This window comes from Perna viridis, chromosome 1 (genome assembly GCF_037379345.1).
Source record: "Perna viridis isolate PV_CMFRI_1.1 ecotype Kerala chromosome 1, ASM3737934v1, whole genome shotgun sequence".
NCBI lineage: Eukaryota > Metazoa > Mollusca > Bivalvia > Mytilida > Mytilidae > Perna > Perna viridis.
The window spans coordinates 39,336,425-39,362,810 of NC_142445.1; the positions used below are offsets into that span (position 1 = coordinate 39,336,425).

Sequence of the window (26,386 nt, forward strand, 5' to 3'; positions counted from 1 at the left end):
AATCCGAAAAAAATGTATTTATTCTGTCGCGATAACTTGTGAAAACCTAAGACGAAACAGTCAACACTGTCCGATTATATTTCCTGTTTGTTGTATAAGTATTTTCAAAGTTGCCGTCTTTCCTTTCTCCTGTCTTTTTCAATGTCTTTAAGTTGTTTTAAAACTTTACATTGCATAAATCATATAAAAAGTTAATCTTTAAACTAAGCATTTACTAGCCCGTTGTACAATTAGTACATTCAGGTAAAAATACTTTGTAAATCCGATAACAAACGGAACGAGACTCTGTCCTTATTATAACTTCAATTTAATTTATAAGGACACTGGTCGTATGGATGATTTTCAAAGAGCGTTTGTTAGATATGAACAAACAATTGGGGAGGGACCTAAATACATGGAGTAGATCAGCATCAAGCAAAAGTGCCCTTTATATTATATTCTTTACGTCAAGGCATTAAATGGCGGGGAACATAACATAGACAAAATAATTGGGAATCGTAATAAATTTATTGTGATCTTGGCAGAGATCGAAACTGCATTTTGTTTTGAAACTGGAATAATAACAATTAAGTACAAGTTCAAATGAGCAATACGCACAATTTTGTATGTTTTTATTTGTTTAACAATTTTATTAATAAGTAACTGCATCCGGCATGTGCCAAGAGTGATTTGAGAACCAATAAAAGTTATAAAAGAGGTTGTAACGTGGAAAATCACTTTTGATAAACTTTCTGAATGATTTTAGGCGGTTCATGAAGTTGACAAAATGTCCGACTTATTGCCATTTCCTTTGTGGACCTGATTCTTAAAGGCTTCTGTTTTAAGTTACGAGGACAATTTGTTTAAATTGTTCAGCTGAATTTACATCATTATTTCATTTTGATTTGCTGTATAAATGTATTTCAAAGGTCAACAACCTATTGAGACGCTTATCTGGGTACAGAGAGACAAGAATCATGTCAATGCGGTTTGTAATTATTATTAAACCACACGTATTTTGTATATTTATTATATTTCTAGCAGTGATTTACCGACTGTTCCCTGTGTAAAATATTTCGATAATTCACGCTGTGAATTCATTCGCGGTCTTTCCCGCCAAAACATCATAAAATATAAATTCGTAGTTTACAAAATTTAAAAATTAATGTTTAAAATAGCAACGAATAATAGGGGAAATATATATAATAAATAGGATAATCAATTTGCTTTCGTGATAAACTAAAATATGAGATTTAACTCGTACGCAGAGGATCAAATTCCGCACACTCGTTAAATCTAGACGTTCTCCGGCACTTGCAATTAGTTTGGTTATTCAATCTTTCCAATTATTTATCCTATTATGATCCTGTCTGATCTTGCTGTCAGCAATGCTACTCAAACTGGTGGTGCTGAGAACATTGAACAATGAGAACATTACAGGAGTTTTACGAAGAGCCTAGAAACGCCTTTTAAATACCTAAATGTATCACCAAATATTGACCGTTATTTATTTTTAAAATGTACCTAATTATTGTCATATCATATTACCATAAAATACATAAGATACCTTGGTCCATATCTGGTATTTCATAAAATTAATACTTGCTATTTCAATCTTTTTTATTTTTTTTTTAAAGAAAATCTTTCTATTCATCAGTATATAAATTACTTACGTAAACGAAACCTCTTAAATCAATTTTGGGTAGGTCTTCTCCGCATTCAGCAGTTGTTTATTTCCATAAATCTTCAATAAATCATGTCTGATAGTGAGAATAAAATTAGATTATACTGTTTCAGTATTGGGAGAAGATTTGACTACTTCGGAATAGTTGTTGATCAATCAGCTGATACATCAATCTATCATCAAATGGTTTTTAACATCTCTGAAGCGTGGAGTGAATCCGTACCAGATAGTACAATTCACATAAATCAGTCTTTTGATGGTAGTAAGTAAATGTATATGTAGTACAAATTGCTAAAATAAATCTATTTTTTTAATGAAAAGTTATATTTACAAAAGATGCTTTTGGTTTTGATACAAGGAAAGGAAAACTATGACACGTTGAACAAATCAGTTTTCATGGCGTAGACGGATACAACATAAAATAGCCAAAATAATACAAACAAAGTTACAAAAGTTAAAGAGCAATTCGGACATCACTAAATACTGGGAGCGTGTATCAACCACACCGGTAGAGATGAGTGTCCTCTGCTTTTCTAGACACATCCGCCCAGTCGCCTATAAAAAGTCAGGTCTAGGGTAAAGGAAAGAGTAAAGGAAGAATATGACATGTTGAAGCTATGATTGGAATTAATGGTCGAGTAACGCATTCAGCTAAACTATGACCTGTTGTAACTATTGAGTGAGTGCATTCCTCTGAAGCTATATACTGGGTGTAACGGTCAAGTAAGTGCATTCAGTTGAAATATGACCAGTTGTAACGGTCGAGAAAGCGCATTCAGCTGAGAAAAAATCTTCAAAAGTTACCAATGTCTTATTTGATCGTTTATAGATAAAGACACTTTGAGAGGAAATTCTGTATTTATGGTGGAGATAAAACCATAGTATAAGCAAACAAAATTACTATTGTGCATTTCACACAATTTTTACATGAATTGAGGTATTCAAATATAGACAGGTTTTGGAAGTCAAATCTTTCTTGATTAGAAGTTTCGTTCCCTCTTTAAATTGATGTTTGTAGGTTACATAAGTCGTTGATGGAAATCTAAATTTTTGTGTCATTTTTTTCATTCCTTGCAAACGAAACAGACGAATACATAACAAGACGAAAACAACGAATAGCACAAAAAGTAGCAAAGCAGCAGGGCCAATGATTATATAAAATAAATGTCTATAAACTGTAACTGCACTGGTAGTTACAAAAAAATAAAAAAAAATAAAAAAATAAATAAATAAAATAACACATAATGCAGACAGTGTTCTTCTTTTAAATTTGTACTTATTAATGAAATGATTGCCATGGCGTAAAAAGGTATATACTGTAGTGAGGTTTTAAGTCAGTTTAACAAGTTTTGTACATTTTAGTTGGGTTCATATTAAGTATGACCATAGCAAATCGGTTTTTATATGCATCTGAGGTCTGGGATATGGTAATTGAATGTGTAGCTGAAGCAGTTTCGATGAATGAAAATTTAAGTATGTCTTGGACGTTCAATGGAGCACCCATTCGCCAAACAGGAGTATCTCGAATACAGACCACTTATACTAGGGTGACACAAACAGAATATGTTTCTACGCTGAAAATGTCGGATTTCAAACAAAGTGACGAAGGTATGGTTGTTTCCAGGACTATCATATCAAAACTATATTTTTGCATCGCCAACTTTATTATAAATTTAATAAAATAATTTTATTTTGTGAGTATATATTTTAAGTCTTAGTCACAATAACATCCCTTGGAGTTTAAGCTTCATGCCACCAATAAAACTACACGTTGTTTTATCCATTGTCGATGTTAAAGGAAAGAGTAATCAAGGGAACCAAGGTTATAGCGGAAATCAAAAGAATGTAATCCAGGGACAAAGACCAGACATGGTAAACAGACATACACAACAAAGAACATAAAGTAACTAAAATCATACATACAAAGTAACAAAAGCAAATGAGCAACTCGGACTCCACTAAAAACTGGTAGCATGGACAAGATGCACCGGTAGGGAAAGAGTCCTCTCCTTTTCTAGGAACACCCGCCGAGTTGCTCATAAAAAGTCAAGTTAGGGGTAGACAAACGAGGAAAGGGAAACTATGACCCGGTTGAATAAATCAGTTTTCATGGTGCGGATGGATTCAATGAAACAATGCAATTATGTATTATAGTTGCTTATATAGAGGATATTATCATGTTATATAGGCCGCCTATAGGACAGGGATATTGTCTGAGCCGACGGCGAGAAGATTATTATTAATGTTGATATTCCTAATTTGAACCAATAACATCTTATTCTTCTTCTATATGAAATAATTTTAACTGATAACTGCTATTATAAATTATTTTAGGAACTTATACTTGCAATGCTAATCTTGGAAACGACACCAAAAGCACAAACCTTACAGTCCTGGCTTACAGATACACATTAGAAAGTTCTTCTATGGCCGTTCTTAATGGAACAAATGTTTCTGCAACTTGTACATTGCATCCAAAGTCTGAACTGGCAAACAATACATTGGAGTATTGCATTAATTTGGAATGTGTTGAAGGTACGCATGTATGGTTTGTAAACTGTCTATAATGTTTAATAGAATCCAAGAAGACCTTGTTCTACTTGTGCATCAAATATTTTTATAGCGTCTATATATATATATATATATATATTAATATATCATTTTTCACCATTTCATAAAAACATTAATTTAAATGATCATGAAAATAAGGAGATTAAGGAGAAAAAAAAAGAATTATAAAATTTATGCATTTATATAAAAATAATAAACAGTTATGAAATAAAATAAAAATCAACAGAATGTACATCTACATGTGTGATGATATTTATACAGGGTATCTGTGAAATATCAAAATATGTGGCAATAAAGCCTTATAATTTTATTATCATCGGCAGATCCAAGAGTCCAATTTGATGTCAATAAAGTGATTCTGAAAATACCGTCGCTGTCACGTGATACAAGCATTTCTTGTGGTTGGATAAACGACAAAAATTGTTTCCGACACAAAGAAATGAAAATTGTTGTCTTTATTCCAAGTTAGTATTACTTTTGTAAATAAAAACGAGTAAACGATATTGTGTATCACCCACCAAAAAACATGGAATAATACAGACACATATGCAACAAAAACCCGTTCTGTACAGACATATGATCCCATTTTTTTTATATAATGATACCTGTCTTAATTGAACCTCTTTTATGCGAAAAGCTTCGTCCATATTAAGTAGGCGTTTGTTTGTACAGGTTCAAAACGAACTAGTAAATAGACCAAATTAGATGCATGGTCTTCACGGATTTCCGGTCTACCAAAGGCTCAGTTTAGACAGGTTTAATTGTATAATATTTTATATGCAAAAATGTTAATGAAATAACAAATGGTTAAGACCACATGAGTTTTTTAAAACATTCATATTTAAATTATCAAGACTGATTAACAGCTGTCACTATTTTGTATGGACGTAGTGACAACGACGTTCTATATATGAAAAATTAAAGACCAAGAGTATAAATGGCTAAAAAATATTCTGACGGAAGTGACGAAATTGACGACACGGAAGTAGACGACTGTGCAAGTGATGAGGCAATGTTTTGTCTGTAGCTCCGTCTATCATAGACATAGCCTAAAATCATGTTAGATTAATGTCATGATAGCAAATATCATTTAAATTTTCATCTATATGAATTAAATTTCGCTTCCTTTTTGGTTGATAAAAAATTTTATCACACTTCAACATTTTTGCTACAGCTAGAATTTATCTAATTTTAAACAGAAGGTATATCCTGTCCTGCCCAGACAGATGATAAGAATAATACATGGACCGAAACCTTTCCAGCAAGAGCAGCCAGGAAGAGTTGTAATGCTGGATATATCGGTATGAATGTTGTTAATTTGCTGTGTGATATTGTCTATAAGGTTTTGAAACCAATGAACGCAAACGACGGCTTGTTTTTCCCAGATAAATGCGTTTCCGGAAGCCGAAAGCTAAGGTGTTTTAAAGAAGGTAAATGTAGTATTTAGTATACATGCTTTAACTAGTCAAAACATTGAGAACATCTCTTTTGTTCTATTTTGTGAAAATAAAATGCAAGCGAAAACCTATTGCATTTGAAGTCGGCTTCAATATTATTAAAAGTCTATTTACAAGCAAATACACTGCACCCATGAAGAAGATCGTTATTGCACAACGTCTTTTAATCTATCCAAATTCCTGAATGCAAATTGCTTGATTAGTTAAATATTAGTTGTTTTATCACTAAAATGATTCTTCCCAATAAGCAGTCAAAACACAACACTTGTCTTACTTGATGTTTTTATAATGAAAATGTTAATAAGTATGTGTAATACTATCGTTTTTACCTTCGGCTTTGACATTCGGCTATAAACTTGTACCATATCATTAATTTGAAAGGTATGGCAACACGAGAATGTAGAAAACATGTTTACAATGGCTCCTGGATGAAACTTCATGATATAGTAATGCATATTTTCAGGAATTCTTATGTGCTTGTGTAGAAACAAAGCACTCTTATTTATTTTACATTGAACTAGTTCTAATATCTAACAATAACTGTTACATGTAAATATAAGATTTAATTTTGAATTTTTGTCAAAACTAACTCTTAATTGTCATGAACTGCATCTATTTAAAAGCCCACTTGCCATTTCTGGTGAAATGCTTTTTGGAATGATCGGCATCTGTCATTTTGCGTTGACACAAAGTCAAGTGCGGAACGGTTCCTCTCTTTTCCTGAAATGATTATGCAGCAAATACAACGATATATATATATAACACTGTTGTTTTCTAGGACCATTCTATTGAACACAACTAACAAATATGTATTGCTATGTAATGTCTTTGCGTCCCAGAATCAAGCCGGGCTTTATACATTCATGAATGTTGCAGATTGATTACATGCAACGTTCTCGAAAGAGCTTCAGAGATATTGTGTCATATCTGGTGGTCTATGAAAAAAGAAACAATATACCGTTTCGTGTTGAGCATGCGTGACACAAAATTTGGCGAGACTTTAAAAAACAAAAGAATTTTCCTCCTGGAGGTGGATATAAAACATGCTCATCAACTATTCTGCAAGTAATCACAAAGTGGTCTATTGATCAGAATAATAACTAGTGGAATTAAAGCACAAAATCAGTTAACTAGTCAAAATATGCGAGACTTTAAGTTTGATTTGATAACTTTTATTCGACATATTCCTTATTGGCAAAAAAAAAAAAAAAAAAAAAAAAAAAAAAATACTTTCAAATGTGTGATATAGATAGGGGCAGTGTTTTCATTTGGTAAATCGTCTTGTACCAGCTTCTTGTAAACTGAAGTGCTTAAAAAAAAATGAACGCGTTTTAGTTTTGATTTTGAAATGGTATACTGTGGTCAATTTGTTTAGTTTTGTTATAAAATTAGAGATGGAACTACAAATTATACATCTTAATTTTTTTAATTGGTATTCATTAAAATTAAGCTGGGACTTTGAGATTAATTAACAGACAAAAATCAAATTAAAGAATGTTATCACAACGTCATCAACTCAAGATAAATTTTAGATAAAATTGCGGATGAGATCATTTCAACATTACAAGAAATCATTTTGCAGTTGGGCAATAAATTAATTAAACAATTTTTTATGTACATTTACAGTTGGTTCCATCCTGAATGTGACCATAAGGAATGGATCTTTTGATGTACATGAAGGCATGAATATAGTTATTCAATGTGAAGTTGATACAGTTTTAGACAGCGAAAAAGTGAACTTTCTTTGGGCATTGAATGGATCACCCATTCGTCCAACAAGAGAGTCTCGATTTCAAACAGTTCATTCAAAAGTGAGACAAACAAGATTCGTTTCAACGCTGAAAATTTCGAATTTTAAGCAAAGTGATGAAGGTATGATTTATTTTGCTATTTATAAACAAAATTTAGGAAAGTTAAAACGTGCCTTTAATTCATTCAATTTATTTATAATCAGTTGCAAGGTAAGAATGTAATATCAATGAGGCCTGAGATGTCATATGTGAAGTCAAGCTCCGAACATCGTCTGACGTTCGAAATTCACTGTAGACGCTGCATCCAGCCCTCTCAGAAAAGTCGGGAAAAGTAAATGGTTTACGCGACGTTATCAGATTGTCAAACGACGTTTGATTTGAATTATATCTGAGATTTTCGAAAGGACTGTCTGCAGCGGTTAGTAAGAGAGAAAACGAACGTCTTGCCGCTGAGTGGAGCTTGATGTGTTTTTGTTTTTGTTTTATCAAAGCCAGAATCTGTCTTATTTTGTTCTCCTTATGTGAACCTCATCTCTTCTCCGTCACGCCAAAGTCATATGAATTCAGATTGATATAACAGAGCGATAAGCATTTTTCTAATCTCTAACAAATTAAACAGTTTTCGACCTGTTATTTAAATACTGATAATCTCACTTGATTTTTTCGATAGCGCAGCTGATACGTTTGAGTTCTGTTGAAACGTTGTCTTATCGGGATAATGTCAAAACATATTTTTTACTCAAATAATTGGGATAATTTGATAATCAATTAAGATTTTTGTTATTTTAAGAATTGGAAAAAAGGACTTGTTACCTTATGTCTCATAGATTTTCGGATTTCTCCGATTTCGATTGTTCAATAAAGGTATTTTTAAAATCTCGTTTAGAAAAATCTAAAAATTTTCTCATCATAATGAAAGAAGCTATGTTTCTATTATAAAATAATAATCAGAAAATAAAATACTCAAATTTAAAAGGAAAATAGGATAGTATAGCACTTGATGAGAGGAAGGCACAAACTGCCAACATAGGCAAAAGAAAAAATGACCTTCAAATGTTGATATTGACCAATGGGGAGGTCGTTATTTGAGTGTTCATTTCTTTGTTTCGTTCTTTTTTATATGTGTTTCATTTGTATTTAATTCTTTTTAACCTTACAATTTAACTATTGATCACATTTATATGTGTACAATGCTGGCCTGTACGTCCATATACAGATTTGCCATCGCTCTATCAAAAACCGTGATAAAATAATTGACATTAAAGATATTTTTTATGGCTTTCATTTCCTCTTTCGTCTACCCCGAACTTGACTTTTTATGAGCAACTCGGCGGGTGTTTCTAGAAAAGCAGAGGACGCTTATCCTACCGGTGCACCTGGTTCATGCTCCCACTTGTAAGTGGAGTCCTAGTTGCTCATTTATTTTTGTTTCTTTGTATGCATTATTTTAGATACTTTATGTCCTTTGTTGTGTTTGTCTGTTTTCCATGTCTTGTCTTTGTCCCTGGATTACATTCGTTTGAATTTCGATGGAGTTTCACTGCAGTTTGTCAACAAACCTAATAATATTTGATTTATTACTTTTGTATTATTTTTGTTTTGTTATTAACAGATGCAAAAGCTCAGGTTGATAATACAATGGTTTAGATTTACTTTGGTTAACTTACTGTTGTTTCAACTTCTAGTCATATATTATCAAAGTAATTAAGCAATTTGTTGATAATTGTATATTTTTGCATTATTAAAGGAAATTTTACATGCAACGCCTATCTTAGAAATGTCTGCAAACATGACAACGTAGCTGTCACAATTTACAGATACACCTTAGAAAGTTCGTCCATGGCAGTTATAAATGGCACATATGTCTTTGCAACTTGCACAATATACCCGACAAATGAATTGGCAAAGACTCACTTAGAATTTTGCATTGATGAAGAAATGATCAATGGTGTGTTTTTTTCTGTTTTAGGTTTCAAACATAACGTATACTTACAATGACAAACATGTCAGTTATCCCATATTAGTTACGTCAATCTTCATTAAAAATCTCAATATGCATTAGGTAGTTCTAAATATTTTCCTCTGTATGCAAAATGGATTGAAATGAGGAATGGATTTTCCTAGAAACTATAAGACATCTTTCGTAAATACAAACGACTTTTATCTGAATCAACAATGCAATTCATGTTATCTCAGGAAAAAAATAACAGACAAAACATTGATGATGCATATGATAATAATAATAAGAAGGTACAGAATTAAGTGATAAAATCTTTAATGAATTTATTTACATTTTAATTACAATGAAATCTGTCTTAAACTCCCCCCCCCCCAAAAAAAAAAAAAAAAAAATCAAAAACGTATCCAGACATTTGATAAAAACCTCCATAGTTTAAATGTAAATTGAGCTTAAATGAATCACACATCTGTTTAAATTTAAGGAGGTAGACCTAGGGAGAGATACATATCTCCTGAATTCAGTGAAATGTATGCTTCATATTCAATTTCACCAAAGCCATTAAAGCTTTCCTTAGAAACAGAATTAAATCAGCCCAAGTTACTTTGATGCTTGCATGAGATAGATGTAAAATGGCGAATACAAACGTTTCAATTCTTTGTAGGAGTTATGTCCCTTACCCTAGGTCTACCTCCTTAAACAATTCTAAATTCCAAAGGGGGTCGGTTCAGACATGTTTCACTTTATATCAATGATACAAATTCGCATTTTCTATACAACACTCTGCAGTTCGCAATATTTATATGATTGATATTCTTTTATACTACAATTTTATGTTATGCATGCACCAATTTTATTTTCAGGAGAGGATCCAAGAATCAAGTTCGATGCTAATAAAGCAATTTTAGAATTGGCATCGATTTCTCGTTTTACCAGTATTTCTTGTGGTTGGGTTAGAAAAAAAGATTGTTCTCAACACAAGAAATTATATATTGCTGTTTTCAATCAAGGTAAGTATTATTTTTTATAATTCCAAATTCAGTTCTTTTTTAATACATTTTCTAAATGCAATGAATTGAGCATAACGTTATTGTTGCACAGAAAAGATAACATTTATTTTCCATTTGTTTTGAAAACAAAACACATTTTATGGGTATTTTATATGTTAAGGACCACTACGAAAAAACATAAATATATCGTGCACTTATAAATTAATTCATGAAATACAAGTAAAAGAAAACATAAGGTAATTATATGTCTTTATATGACTACATGAATGAATAAAAGAATTTTTTTTTCTGTGTGATTTAAAGGCACATTACATGTAACATACTTGTTTAAGGACCATCTGCATCATTCTCTGTGGTATGAGGGTTTCCTCGTCGTTCATTGGAGACCAATGAGTGGCCTTGGGCGAACATTTTCATCCCGGTGGGGTTGTCTCTTTGACATATACACCACACCATCCTCGTTATATTCCATATCGGTTTCCATATGTTTTAAAACATATGTAGGCATATGTACAACATTTCCTGTATCAAAATGACAAAGACAAGGTTCAAATTACAATGGTTAACTCTAAGAACGTAGGCAGAAGGCTACTGCAATTACCCGTCTTAAAAAAAACGAGTACACAAGCAAATACAATTATCAAAATTTCGTGTCAAAATTATGTGTATTGCAATTAAATAAGGGAGCATCACAACTACGATACATGTCATCAATATTAACTTTTGTGGTTTATATTTCTTTTACTGTCTTGAATTGTTAGAAATATTTTTTTCGCAATAATGCAGAGTATTTTCCCTGTCTTGCTGAAGTGGGTGATGACAATAAAACATGGCCGGAAACTTTCCCCGGTTTGACTGCTAGAACGAATTGCAGCACTGGGTATATTGGTATGTTATTTTTTGTGGGATATTGTCCGTGAAGTCTGAAACTGGCTAAAAGGAAATTACGTGTATTGCAAGCTGAGGTGTTGCTTGGATACCAAACGTTTAGATAACAGAAAAGAGCTCGTTTCATTTTTCAAACTTTCTCGCATTTGACAGAAAATTGAAAATACGTATGCATTGTATTGAAATTGAATATAAATCAAAACATTAAATGGTCATCTGCCATAATATTTCGAGTGATCAAATCTAAATAAGTATATGTGCTAAAGATACCATCTCGTTGTATTGTTAACAAGATAAACCTGTTTCGCTTCATTCGTGAAAATATATTTTTTTAATTTTAAAGGTACGGTATCACGGGAATGTAGAAAACACGGTTTCAACGGCACATGGATGGAACCGACTTACCTTAACTGCACTAGAAAAAAGATAGCGGAAGTACAGAATAAGGTCCAATATGTCTTCAGATCTTTTTTTTTTTTTTTTACAAATACTACTAATGAAAGAAATACATTATCCATAATGATAATACAATTAGTTAACATACTGCATGCTATTGTCATTTTATTCCATCTGTTATTTTCTATTTCAAGTCAAATAAAAAGTATACATGCTATAATTGTAAGGCATCAGATCAAGCCGCATATTTTAACCAACCTGAATAATAATGAGTTTCTCTTCTGTTTTTGGAAGAACCTATTACTTTTGATTACTTTTGATTGAAACGGATGTACAAAATAACGTTGCTACGGTCTTCATAGAAATTCTGAATATGCACTTTGTTTTTTTCATCACGTAAACCATAAAAGAGGAATAAAGGAAAACAAGATTCAAACGGGAATTTAAAAAAAATATATATACTCAAAAGATAAAAGAAAGCCAGCGCAAACATTTTTTTATTTGAATGCACCAATTGCACAAAATGAAAAAAAAAATACCTGAAAATCATTGAGAACAAAATAACTTCCTTACTTCCTTAGAAATAAATTTACCACCTCTTCTGCTTTCTGATTTTAGTTGAATAGAATCAAAGACGGAGTTGAAGTCGACAGACTAGTAAATGTAATACGTGATTTTAAAAATGAAAGTAAAATAATTGCACAAAGTAATGTTTCATCCAGTGATGTACAATCAGTTGTTCAAGTTTTAGCTACAGTATCAGATATTGTATCCGACCGAGAGGACCAAATTACAGAAGAGGAAACAGTGGTATTGATAGATATCAGTTTTAAATTCAGCGCCTAGTTCTTATTCGATTCCCATAATACCTTTTCATTTTGTTTTTGAAATAAGATAATCTTTAACTTTTTAAATTTCAATTTAAAATAGTCATTCCATATCAACAGATCAACTTTATGAAATAGGTATGGCTGCAATATCCTAAGCATTAACATCATGGTAGCATTATACGACTAGTCCTAGGTGGAAATGACTGTATTTGTAATGAATTATTGTTAAACTTCCGTATTGCAAAGTTTGTAAGAATGTTGACTTGCTGGGAAATATATTGCTTTGGGTTTTGGTAACTTTTTATTTTAGTTTGTGACCATTTCGGTTCTCAAATTCCAAATTAAAGAAACGTTGCTACTATTGTTTGAATTATCGTTCCATACACAGCTAGGTATAGTTCTCACAAGAAAAGATTAAAGTATTGACGACACAATATTTTGATTTATTATGACGTCATTACTAACGACAAACTTTTCAATATCGTGTTTAAGAAGAATAGGCAACACACAAATTGAAGTTTCTTTATGCACTGCTATAGATAACAGTTTACAGTGAAAACTGTCTAAACCGAACCCCTTTTGGACTTAACATCCGTTCGATGTATACAGCTTTATGTTTGCCAAATTTAAGAATACATTTAAGGAGGTAGAGACATTACTCTTGAAATCAGTGATATGTTTGTATTATATTCAATACCAACAAGCCTTTCAAGCTTTCCCTTGAAAGAGAGTGAAATCAGTCCAAGTTACTTTGAGATTTTTGTAAAATGGTGAATACAAACGTTCCAATGATTTGTTAGAGTTGTGTTCCTTACCCTAGGTCTACCTCCTTAAAATGATATGAAGGACTTTAAAAGTGTCTGGTTTTCAAACAAAATGTCGGATTATTCAAGATTCTGTTTAAACAGGTTTCACTGTATATAATCCAGGTCTTTTAGCGTAACTTTAAACTTTTTTTTAAATTACTTGTTTCATTGGGTAAGATAATTAATTCTGTATATTTTTACAATAACGGGACAGCCGTATGAATAACTTCTAGTTAACTGTTTTCAGGAGTTCTTTGAAGCAGTAGATGTTACAATATCTGCAAAAAATGAAAATTCTTGGCAGAACCTTGCTGATGAAGTAAAGTGATATTTACCATTTTGCCTTTTCGTTTTTTAAATCTTATTCATGAATATGTAACTGTTAGTAAAATTGACTTTAATTCTGTAGCTGTATTTTGCAAATTCATTGTTTATGTGTTTTTATTTCGAAATTCTTTGAAATATTCACAGTCTTTTCTTAAAAAGTTTCGTATTTGTTAAAACACATAGTAGAGTTAAGAACAAAATATGTAATATACAGGTCAACGTAGCAAGCGGTTATGCCAAAAAATAAATATACTTAGATAAACCATATGAACCAAAAGTGAAACGATATCTGAAAGAATATATTTCAAGGATAAAGACTTGACACTGAAAATAGAAACACACCACAAAGAATATGAATTAACCAAGACAACACGTAAAATAATCAAAAGTAAATGACCAACCTGGTGTCAATTTCACAAAAAGTCGTAAGTGTAAAGTAGATCGTAAGTAATGACGTCACAACCAATAATTGATTTGTGACGTCATAACTTACGATCAATTTCACACTTACGACTTTTTGTGAAATTGACTCCTGGGCTACACTAAAAACTGGGAGCATGAACCAGGTCCATATGTAGGGTTAGAATGTTTCATAATTAGACTGTGAATAAATCGGTGTTCATTTTTTCACATTTACAATGTATGATAATTTCACATATTTCAGACAGGAGATGATAATGCCGTGTTGATGATGGACATTGTAGCCAAGGTTTCTGAAACAGCTTTAAATACATTGCCAGTTGAGAAATATATCTCTGTTGTTGGTGACAATATTGGTAATTTGCATTTAAGAAAATGCCTTAAATTTGCAAAATTGAACTTTATAAGAAAAAGTGTTTAATTCTCTAATTTCAAAGGATTTTTCTTTAAAACTATGTATAGTGTATATATACTGTATACTATATAAACTGAAACTATATATGTGGTTCAAGATGTCTTCCTCAGTGTGTTTGAATGTTTTAAGATTACATTAGTTTTACTTTTAATAATTTCTTTTTTCTCTTTTTATGTGACCTACAGTGATGCAAATAGAAAACACAGATATCAGTTCTATAACATTCCCAAAGAACATATCTTCAGAAATAAAAAGTAGAGTCTACTTCCCAAAAGAAACAATCAAAAATAGCCTGAACGGTTTGTATAAGACAAAACATACCTACTTAAAGGTACATATATTCCAATCTCAATCTCAACCAATAATTTTCGATTTAAAAGATGACATTGCTCATACCATCAGCAAGCAACACTATGCAATTTCATATCTGTATTCTTGTTGCCATGATAAAAATAACAGAAAATCTGTCAAATGTGGGCTAAAAGGAGGAAAACACAATTTGATAGGAAAAACAAAAACAACATACAGTGAATGAATACAGAGAAACCAATTAATGAATTAGCAATCCGGCAGTTTTAAATGAAAGCTTTATTCTTCAATTGAACAGAAGTTAGACCTAGATCATAGGTAAAACAAATTAACAACAGGGCTCAAGTCGATAGAGAATATATCACAGTGAGCCTGATAGTTCAAAACGTACGTTATTATGTTTATCGGTATCGGTGACGTCACATTCGATCAGACGCAACTTTGTCGTTGAAAATTGCCGATCGGTTGAAATTTTACGGCAGCTGATTGTCATATATAGTATCTGGGACAAAGAACAAAAGAACAAGGATGAAAATCACAGATACAATACCTGAACCGGACCTTGCAACAATCGATCACCGATCAGTAATCGATCCAACAAACCGATCCATTAAACCAGTGATCGAATCACGTGACCACAGAGCAGTCGATATATTTTACGGATTCCATTGTTTTATTTGTCTATTTTACAATATTACAATAATGCAGTAGATTTAAACATCAATTAATACTTTTATTTACATTAGTTTTATTTTTAACAGATTATCCGTCATTTTACATAACAAAACTGCGATCAGATCGGTGACCTGTCATCGGTTATCGATCTGTCAGCGATCAATCAGTCAGTGGTCATCGATCCGTCAAATCTTTGCGCGAATCGGTTCAGGAACTGTAACATTCAAATTTTACATTTTTCAAATAAAAATTCATATTAAAATTGTTATTTTACTTTTCATATTTTAGTGACTAAAAGTGTTAAATATTCTGCTGCATACTATAAAACTCTAGGGAACCTTTTCCGTAAAGGGTAAGTTGCAAATGTTACCGATAAAAGCAATTAATTGACCTAATTCAAACATGCTTTCAGTCGAATTCAATCATAGTAGTAAAGATAGCTAGTATTTCCATAATTGTTCAATATTTGAACATTATAGGTTTCATTGTCGAGAAAATAGACATACTATTATGATAATTTTGCAGACAAATTAAGTCATTTTTTTTTTAAATTCAATTAGTATAATCCAATAAAACCAATTGAAGCAGGTGAAGAGAAAAAAAACACAAACAAACAAACGATAAAACTAAAACTAAAACAAAACAAAACAAACATTAATTCTTTTTATGGAGACACGTACATTTACACCGTCAGAATATCTTTGAGCAAAGTGTTACCAATAATACTAATTTATGAAATGTATTTTAGAATCAACACGGAAGAGATAGGATCTCCAATCTTAGCATTCTCCATACCTAAACGTGACATAGTAAAGGAACTTAATCCACCGGTCCGGTTGACATTTGAGATAAAAGAGGTGTTATTTTATGCTAACTATCCTTTTTCACACATTTTTTACATTTAAAGCTCACCTGAAACAATGCTTTTTCACTGTTATTACCTTTCATCTTCAAAATCGATAAAGCCAACTGGTCTAATCTTTGTCATTAAGAAACTAGCAAGAAATTACTGCTAGCCGACTTAAACAAACAACGTAGACTTCACCATGTAAAGCATATTTATTTCAGTTCTTTAATACACATGCTTAATATCCATTCAACTTCCCCGTGAGCCTTCTATGTTATATGAAATGTAACAGAAATCGGTCCATATAACAATATTGACGTACTAATAATTCTTTAGTTAGGGTTGAGAGTCAAGGCATTTGTTTGGATGCTTGCTAATGTAAGTAAATAAAAAATCCACAACGTACATATAACTGTGAATATTTGTAAGACAAAAGCACAAAAAACCGCTGTATGTTTTAAGTATAACGTTTTTTTTATAGACAAAACTGACGGATCGGCTATGCTCATACTGGAATACTAAATTGGCGTAAGTAAACATTATGTTGATATTATTATGGAATAAGTATCTATCGTAGCAGTAACTGTGCCTCTCTTTTATGTCATACTATGCCTTATTAGTATGTCAAAAGATGAAGGGGCTTCAATAATAAGTTATAAATTGAACGATAATACATTGATGAGCTTAATCGTTATGCTTTTAGCATGATTTGTAAAGAAAAAACCATAAACCAAGATCTCAATGCGTCATATATTTCCTTTCCTCTTTCGTCTACCCCGGACTGACTTTTTTATGAGCAACTCGGTGGGTGTTTCTAGAAAAGCAGAAGACGCTTACCCTTCCGGTCACCTGGTTCATGCTCCCAGTTTTTAGTGGAGTCCGAGTTGCTCATTTACTTTTGTTACTTTGAATATATTATTTAAGTTACTTTGTTGTTTGTTTTCCATGTCTGGTTTTCATCTCGGGATTACATTCTAATAATTTACGCTAGAACTTTGGTTCCATTGATTACTCAACCAAGTTTGGGTTTACATATTTAAAGACAGAAATGTAATTGTTTATACACACGTTATGCTCCTCTTCACCTCCCTTTTTGTTCCTCCTCATTAAAGTCTCCTCCCTTAAGACATGACACAACTGATTTTCTTTTGAGACTATCAATTGTATTCGCTCATTTATGTTTTAAATCGCATCATATGATTGTATGATTGACCAATGATTAGTAAAAACAGCTATTTTCAATTACTGTCAACACAAGGAGAATATTATTGTCAAGAATAATTGATAAAATATATGTATTTAAGGAACGGAGGAGGCTGGGCAGATGATGGATGTAGAGCTAGTTTCATGAATGAAATTGTTATAGAATGTGAATGTAACCATCTCACCAATTTTGCTGTATTGATAGGTGTAAGGGAAATAGTAAGTATGGTGTTTTTACCAAATATACAATATGCCACCAATCTTTCAATTCGAAACACTCTTGTAATCATTCAAGAATCATCATCTTGCAATAAATTTCCGAATGTCCGAAGCCACAGTTCAAGGCCATGGCATCAATACAAATTTAAATGGTAATAAAATTCTAAGTTGTCTTTCTGGCTTCCACACCTGTGTCATAGAACACGACTGTAATCTTATGGGTAAAAGAAACAAACAAGTACAAGCTTTGAAGAAAAGGATAGCTGACGCAGTAAAAGTTTGTTCTTTATACTTTTAAGTTTCTGCATTTCTTTCATGAAAATAACACATGACACGCAGTTAATAAAATTTTCGATACATTTTTTTTCGAACACAATTTCAAATTTTCGATTCAGTTTTTGGAACGTCGCTAAGTTATCAGTAATTGGCCGATCGGGAAACATAATTGCGCAGGTCATAATAATATTAGGGGGTGTCACAATAAATGGATGTAATGTAAATGTTTTGTACTCGCATCGTAACATTCCTTTATAGATTAAAGAACACCATGATATTATGTCAACAATGTCATTAGTTGGCTTCATAATATCTATTATATGCCTGATGTTGACTATATTCATTTACATACTTATGTGGAGGTAAGATGTATGATATTGTTCTCTATTAATACTCAATAAAGGTAGTCTGGAAGGCGAGACAGAAATTTTCAGACATCTATATAGTGCGATAAGTTAAAAAAATGAATAATTTTGTGTGTGTCGGTGTTTTTGTCATTGTAAGAGTAATCAATAGAACCAAGATTCTAGCGTAAATCAATAGAATGGAATCCAGAGATACAAACTAGACATGAAAACAAACAAACTCAACAAAAAACTTAAATAATATACAAAGTAACAAAAGTAAATGAGCAACTCGGACTCCACTAAAAACTGAGAGCATGGACCTGGTGCATCGGTAGGGTAAGCGTCCTCTGCTTTTCTAGAAACACCCGCCGAGTTGGTTATAAAAATTCAAATCCGGGTAGAGAAAAGAAACAATTACCATTGATTAAAATATTTCATATCATTCGTGAATGGCTTGAAGAATTTCTTGTCTCGTTGAAAATGGTAATACACTGAGGCAAAAATGATATTTCTATGATAAGCTTTTTCACAAAATTTTTATTAATAACGATTTTGGACTTTATTATTACGACACTTTTTAATAATTTGCATAACAAGAATGGAAATGTCATGTAGTATTTATTCAAACAATTGTTTATATACTAAAATAACCGAATTCAATTTACTGTTTTGTTGACGTATGCCTCATTAAACAATGTTGTTTCTGTGTACTTCTATATAAGTATCATATATGTAAAACAACTTTAATTTTGCATATAGTTAGAATTCAAATATGAATACCTACTAGTATTATTTTTACATCACAACTACTAACATTCACAATTTTAAATTTTAAAGTTCTGATTTTTATGTTAAGTCTTTATGAAGTGTTCTGCTATAAATATAGATGATGAATTATTATGTACGCAATCTAGATGCTTTTTTGCAGGCACGTTAAATCTGACAAGGCAGTGATACTTGTAGTGTTGTGTTTCATGTTAATCGTGGCGTACTTTACCTACATGTTTGGTGTTGAACGAACTGATAACAAGGTATATCATTGAAGGCGCTTTACACAAACCTTTCTTTAGATATTATGGTTCAAAATGTTGACAAGCTACATGAATACGCCATTTTTGCTGGTGCATATTCATAATACGGTTAAATATTGTTCAATGATTCCATTTTATTATAACCTTTGTTACACCTGATTCTAGCCAACCGAATGTTAATCTTAAAATAAATAAATAAATAAATAAATAAAGCAAAAGTAAATTAATAAAATAAAAAAAACAAATCAAGAAAGTTTAATTTTCACATGCTTTAAACCGGGAATTTCATTTGCCGTCTATGTTTTGCCATTAAAAAAATCTGATTTTAATATTTGTCGAAGAAATTTTTCTTATTTTTCTACAGCTAAATAGCGCAATTAAAAAATCTGGCATAAAAATTACCTTTTACAACAGTTTAACCCTATATCTACTGTTTACAAATCAGAGTTAACAATTTGTTTTCTCGCATCGAAATTTACAACTTCTTGATTTTAATTTTCAGTATATCTGTACTGGTGTAGCTATCTTACTACACTACCTGTTCCTTGTTGTTTTATGTCTTATGGCATCAGAAGGAGTTATCCATGCAGTTTTGATTGTAGCCATATTTCAACAGATAAAACTAATTAACAAATTGATTCCATTATCATTTGGTAATACAATACAGTTAATGATATATAGGTTTTATTGTACATACCAAGTTATTACAGAGAAGAATTCAGGTTCTCGTATGACATTCCTGCATAAACGAGGCTGAATATGTCGATATTTTTTTCGCTCATCTTCTATTATTAATTTTCAATTATATCAAATTCTTTTTTGCAACGTGAATTGTTTGCTGCAAGTAGTTCTCATTATAACATTATCATTACTCCATTTAATTGATTTTGACGTATTTATTCTTTATTCCATGTCTAAGATGATTAAAGATATAATGTTTTATAGGAAATTTGGAGAAATCATTCCATAATTATAGTGCCGTTGAAATCTGATTTTCACCAACAAATTCCTGTAACTCGTATTGTTACTTGAACAGTTTTTTCTATAGATATTCTGTGGAAATGAATTGCATCGCTTTACACTTTAATTCATTGCAAATGATTTTATGTAATCTTGTCATTTATGATGAATATATTATTCATCGTGCTTTTTTAATGCTTTAAGGAATTCCTTTTGTGATAGTTGTAATATCTGGAAGCGTAACAAAATTAAATGGATATGGAACGGACAAGTTGTGAGTACTTTGATATAAAAGTAGTTACATGCAATCCACCTTAAAATGCAAATAAAACGTTAAAGTTAATCAAATTAATAAAAATCAAGCATCCTTGAGTAAAATTATATTGTCAGGTCGGTGGGTTTTTGAGATGCAGGTTTCTGATTTTCTGATTTTTCCCATTTTGCATGATTCTTACAAAAACTTGCACTTAATTTCTTTTTGAATCTAGGTAAATCATCCAAATTCTACTCAATTCTACGATTTCATGCATCTGTACCGAAGTCATGATAATTTATATATTACTTTTTCTCGTTTAAGTTGTTGGTTATCTAGAGAGAGCGGCTTTATTTTTTCTTTCCTTGGACCATGTGCCTTGGTAGTTCTTGTAAGTTGTATGTATATTTTATTTTATAAGATAAAAGATACATTTTATAACAGTCTAGTTACTAAAACTATGCAGTTAATATGTATAGATAACATATTTCAGTTGATAAATATATATGAATTTATTGAAATACTGTTTGAATGACTGATTTTTAATATAGTAAGTTATTAGAAATTATCACCATAAGGATACTGAACACAAAGGGAAATAAATTCATTTATTTATCAAGTTATCAGAGCATATATTACAATTGCGGCCTTAAATTTAGAAAAAAAGACCAATATGACGAAAGTAATACACGAAGGAAATGAAAATGTTAATTTCCACATCGATAATAATGATCTTGAATTACCGACTTATCGTTTTTGAAAGTTAAACACATTATTATAAACCCACTTGCAAAGTGGGGTATATAGTAACAGGCATGTCCGTCAGTCCTTCCATCCGTACTTTCTCCCGTTACATAAGGTAGGTCCATCTCACACTCGTTACTCCTCCTACACCTCCATATGGAATTGAATAAATGAAACTCCCAGAATCATTAAAATATACATTTTGATCCGAATCAATTAGGGGTTTTCACCAAAACGTGGACTTTTTGACATGACGGGAATCAATCTCTTCTACGTTACTCCTCCTACACTACTGAATTGAATTAAATTAAACTTTCAAAGAATTATTACATGTTCTCATTGTACACCTCCTGTTTTAGATTTTGATCCGAATCAATTGGGGTAGTTTTACATATCAAAACGTGGACTTTGTCATACTGCTTACAGTTGTTTCCAGTTTAGTTATAGCTAATGTGATCTTTAATATGTTAGAAAATTTCTTTTGAAACAAAATATTTTGTTGAAATGCTATACATCAAAACTTACAAACACTGACACAGGAAACTAGCATGCACTTAAAAGTATCAGAGCTGCATACTTTACTCACGTCAAATATTGTTTATACTTCATTTTCGTGTTTCACATTTATACCGTTTATCATCATTAATGTTTTAGGTAAACGTCGTGATAACGTGTTTGTTGTTAAAGAAGTTGTTTTCAACAAGAGCAGCAATGAATAAAACGAAAAAGGAAAAAATGAAGTATGTTAATAGAAAATATGTTATTTGCATCAATCGAATTCGAGTTGCATCATTGCATTGTATAATATTTTGTTCTTGTATTACTTCTGAAGCAGCAGACTCTATGTACAAGGAATTTTGACAGTTCAATTTAATGTTACGTCTATGAATGTTATGTAATCGTGAATATATGGACTAATTAAACAACATAGTTGGTAAACAAGGAACCTTTTAAAGCTCTTTTTTGCTTTTCAGAACAGGGGTCCGAAGCTTAATGATATTAGCACCTGTTTTTGGACTTACTTGGCTCTTTGGACTTTTCTCATTCAATGAAGATACTGTAGTATTTGCATACCTGTTTGTTATCTTTAACACTCTTCAGGTAATCTGAATTATATCCATATTTGATTTATTTCGCAAAGTCTTCAGACTCTAACATGTTTGTTAACACTTTGTTAACATTTAGCACATAATGTTTAAACTAGTTTAAGATTCATTCGATAACGTAATAATACAGTACTTGTATGGGGAAAGCTCCCCATTTTGTGGTATATGGGGGTTGGGGATAGCGGATGGGGATGGCGTATGGGGGGATGAGTATTTCGATTGGGGAGGATGGGAAAACTAGTTTTTATGTATTTGTATCTAGAATGTTGCATAATTTAAAAATATATAATTTAATCTGATAATATAAATATTTAATTTGAAAAATGCAATGGGGAATGTTTGTTTGTTTGTTTGTTGGGGTTTAACGTCCGAGCAGCAACATTTCAGCTATATTCAGACAAGCAATGGAGAATGGGATGGGGACAAAGGTGAATAAGGAATGGGGGATGGTATATGGTATAAATGGAAAGTTTATACCATTCAAGAGCTGTACTGTATTTCACCAACAATGATTTTACTAAGTTAAAAGCTTGGGTTTCCAAAGCAAATATATTAAATGAATATATTTTTTGAATGGTTTTGATAAAAATTTCTATATCAGCATTGCTTGTAGTAGAAATAATTGTTTTTGTCCTATGAAAAGAGTATTTGTCTGCAATATTCTATAAATAGTTGTCATCTTATTTATTCAGACGCAAAGTAATACACAGATGGATTTTTTTCAGGGTACACTGATATTTCTGATGCATACATTCATGAATCATACGGTAAGAAATGTGTTGGTTATGACAGAAATTTGGCTGTTTTTTATTTAATGTTTTACTTCTGTTCGGATTTTTATTGCATTCAATTCACCAAATATTTAGTTCGTCTGAAAAAATCCTGAAGTATTTGATAAACAGACAAAAAATGTTATTTCTGAATGTGAAATTGAATACTATACGTTTAAAGCGATATCCATAAATCGGAAGGTCAAAACGCACAATTGAGTGCTTAGAGAAGGAATCACACATCATACAAAAATTAGAATAAACAATAATAGAAATAAACAAATGAGCTAGAATCCATAATTCGACCTTAAATTCACTGCTTTTGTAAAGGTATACCTCACTTAATTATTTCATAATCTATGCATTGGAGATGGTCACCTTACTGTTTGTTAGGTACATTATAATTTTGAAATGAGTACTATTATCAAAATGTAGCATACCTTTGTAGTAAAATCTGATCTGTTAGATTATTAAACATCATGTCAAATTTGCTGAATTTTGATTGGTTCAATACGAGGGTAATATTCTGCTGTATCACATGGCTCAGAGAGTGTTAATGTTTTTGTTCATTGCCCTCTCGTAAAAAGGCTAAACTGGTTCCGGTAAAAAAAACAGGTACCAGTTCAATCTTAGTCAGTTTTGTCTTTGATGGAGAATCAATATGCGCAACGTCCATATAAATAACTGATATAACATCAAATAATAGATGTATTTATTTTTTTTCTTTAACTTATGATGCCAAATTTACTACGAAAATGTACCTAATAAACATTTCTAACTGTATTGTGAAAGTAAAAAGTGACTGAGTTTGGAACTGGAAAAGAAAGTGTTCAAATGAGAATATATGTCATTGTTGTCAAAATACTGCATTGTTGACTTTTTTGTGTTTGTTTTTTGTTGTTGTAGTTAATTCTGTAAAGACATATGGTGGGCTTGGATTAAATAACTATATCCAAGAAAACTTAAAACTTAAAAACAAAACAAAACAAAATTAAAAAAAAACATCTTATTGACATTTGTGTTTATGAGGTGAGAAAAGGTCCGCCACCGATACATTGAATAATGGTCCGAAAAAAGTAGTGTGATCCACGGTTTACGTTTACACTTTCAAATGAATGCAAACCTGAAAGAAAATAAAACAATTTTAATGAAGAAAATAATGACAAAAGACAAACATACAAAACTGATTGTTAGGACTTGCTTTGACAAAGAATGACAATGGAAAATGAAGCACATTTAGCTTAGAGGGTGATAGATAGTTTGTTACCCATTGAAAATACATTGCCATCCTCGGCTACGGCTTGGGGTAACAAACTGCTCCATCACTCTCTTAGCTATATGTTATGTATGTAATGTTACACATCTCATAGCGTTTACTAATAAATACTAACCCTTGAGGGGTTAATCATGCAGAAGATATTAAAGAAGGTAAGAAAGTTTCATTAAATTCCATTAATTGAAGAGAAATTGCGGGTGAGAAAAAAAGGACGGTCAGTGCGATCAATAAATGCCCCCCGCTTGAATTATAATGATCAAATCATTAATGGACATGTTTCATCTTAAGGTGAGGAAAGAAATAAGAAAAACGATCAGTAGAATCAGACAACATGAATATGCTATACCAACTTCTACATTTAACAGTTCTTCTAAATGGAATGTTTTCAACAAGGTAGGGGAGATAAGATAACATTAAAATTAACCGATATTTTATCACTTAATTTAATTTATTATGAGGCAAAGAACGTCTTTAATTTGGGGAAAATATTTTCAATCTAATTTTGTTTTAATATAGACAAAAAATTGATTTAAAAAAAAAATTCTCGCATTGTTGTAAACTAAATCATGGTCATCGTGATAATTTTACGTAATTTTAATCTGATTTCAATGTCCCTTTATCTTTAAGCTCCGAACAAAAGTTTTCACGGATGCAAAATTCACAAGTGACGGTAAGTTTTCAACAGTTTGATTAGCAGTTAGAACATGAGTGACCAATCTTTCAGAAATATGTCAATCTCATCTGAAAATGAAAACCCTTTGTATATAGAAACGTATCAGAACACACACTGTATCGGCCAGTGACAGGATATTTTTTCAAGAAACACCAACTGGTTAATATTACTGCTGTAATAAAGAGATTTGGTCTTTTTATATATAAAAAAAAGAATTTTGTTTTCTTTGATGTAGATCTCAAGCGTTGATACATGAAGGGAATCTTATTGCAGAAACGTGTTGTGTTGCACTGTAACAATTATAATCTGGATCGAGCGATCGTTAAAAGTGAATACGTCCAATATTTAAAAGACATATATGTGTATTCGGTTGCATCCTCACGTCATCAACATCACTATCGTATAAACGTATAGACGCCGATAAACATTTTATTTTGACATAAATTACTCAAAAACACCACAAACAGACAAAACACATTCACAGCATACGTAAGTCGTTTACATTCTGTTCACAACGTCAAAATAACACACATACAACGTCACTAGTGAAATACTAGGAATACAGTATAAATAAAACGTAAAGCAGACGTAAATACAAAATCTCAACAAATCTTAATGATACGATACACCAAATGCGTTGCTCAAAGTGAGACGAAGATATATATGGCACTTTTTTCGCAAATAAAAAAATTCGAATGATGTAAAATCGAACTGAATGGTGTCCACTTTTTTGTAAAGAAGAGTGCTTTTAGACTTAATTTATGTCATATGTGGTTATTTAAACTCGTTTATTTTTCAAGAATGTCGTTGTTACATTGCAGATATTTAAGGAATGATTGTTGCATTTTTCGGTCTAACTGAAATAATCTCCTAAATGCCGGTGGTGAACACTTAAAAAAAAATAATAACCTGCTACGCAGATATTTCAGGAATGACTGTTATATTTTTCTCGTCCATTTGAAATAACCTAAATGCTCATGGTGGGCACCAAATAACCTGCGTACCACAGGCATTGGGGTTATTTCAAATAGACTGAAAAAATTTAACAGTCATTCTTAATAACTTAATTCTAGTATCTAATTTTAACTAGTAAACTAGTAACTAGTAATTCTAAATACAAAAAAATACCAGTATTATAAATTATAAATTTCGATATGCTGTACACGTGTTTCAAGGAGTTACCTCTCATCAGCAGCATCAAAATCA

The 26,386-nt window shown here is 31.5% G+C and overlaps 1 protein-coding gene across 6 annotated transcripts in view; it reads left to right on the top strand.

The window, feature by feature from the left end:
* Positions 1-26,386, top strand: part of LOC148628704 (uncharacterized) — a 96,199-nt gene that overhangs the window by 64,166 nt on the left and 5,647 nt on the right. For 4 of the 6 annotated variants that reach the window (XM_088592812.1, XM_088592820.1, XM_088592811.1 and 1 more), the window contains 29 exons: positions 909-967; positions 1,777-1,925; positions 3,026-3,271; positions 3,998-4,198; positions 4,558-4,698; positions 5,434-5,535; positions 7,318-7,563; positions 9,190-9,390; positions 10,263-10,409; positions 11,196-11,297; positions 11,641-11,744; positions 12,312-12,503; positions 13,577-13,648; positions 14,321-14,432; positions 14,677-14,790; positions 15,764-15,827; positions 16,224-16,332; positions 16,804-16,850; positions 17,627-17,744; positions 18,279-18,382; positions 19,296-19,398; positions 19,901-20,051; positions 20,563-20,632; positions 20,936-21,002; positions 22,010-22,095; positions 22,330-22,456; positions 23,187-23,228; positions 24,796-24,900; positions 25,135-25,177. In XM_088592812.1, coding sequence (XP_088448938.1) covers positions 909-967; positions 1,777-1,925; positions 3,026-3,271; positions 3,998-4,198; positions 4,558-4,698; positions 5,434-5,535; positions 7,318-7,563; positions 9,190-9,390; positions 10,263-10,409; positions 11,196-11,297; positions 11,641-11,744; positions 12,312-12,503; positions 13,577-13,648; positions 14,321-14,432; positions 14,677-14,790; positions 15,764-15,827; positions 16,224-16,332; positions 16,804-16,850; positions 17,627-17,744; positions 18,279-18,382; positions 19,296-19,398; positions 19,901-20,051; positions 20,563-20,632; positions 20,936-21,002; positions 22,010-22,095; positions 22,330-22,456; positions 23,187-23,228; positions 24,796-24,900; positions 25,135-25,177 — 3,424 coding nt within the window. Of the gene's footprint in view, positions 1-908; positions 968-1,776; positions 1,926-3,025; positions 3,272-3,997; positions 4,199-4,557; positions 4,699-5,433; positions 5,536-7,317; positions 7,564-9,189; positions 9,391-10,262; positions 10,410-11,195; positions 11,298-11,640; positions 11,745-12,311; positions 12,504-13,576; positions 13,649-14,320; positions 14,433-14,676; positions 14,791-15,763; positions 15,828-16,223; positions 16,333-16,803; positions 16,851-17,626; positions 17,745-18,278; positions 18,383-19,295; positions 19,399-19,900; positions 20,052-20,562; positions 20,633-20,935; positions 21,010-22,009; positions 22,096-22,329; positions 22,457-23,186; positions 23,229-24,795; positions 24,901-25,134; positions 25,178-26,386 lie in introns of those variants that run through there. The other 2 variants (XM_088592835.1, XR_015924262.1) reach the window with 2 other exon arrangements.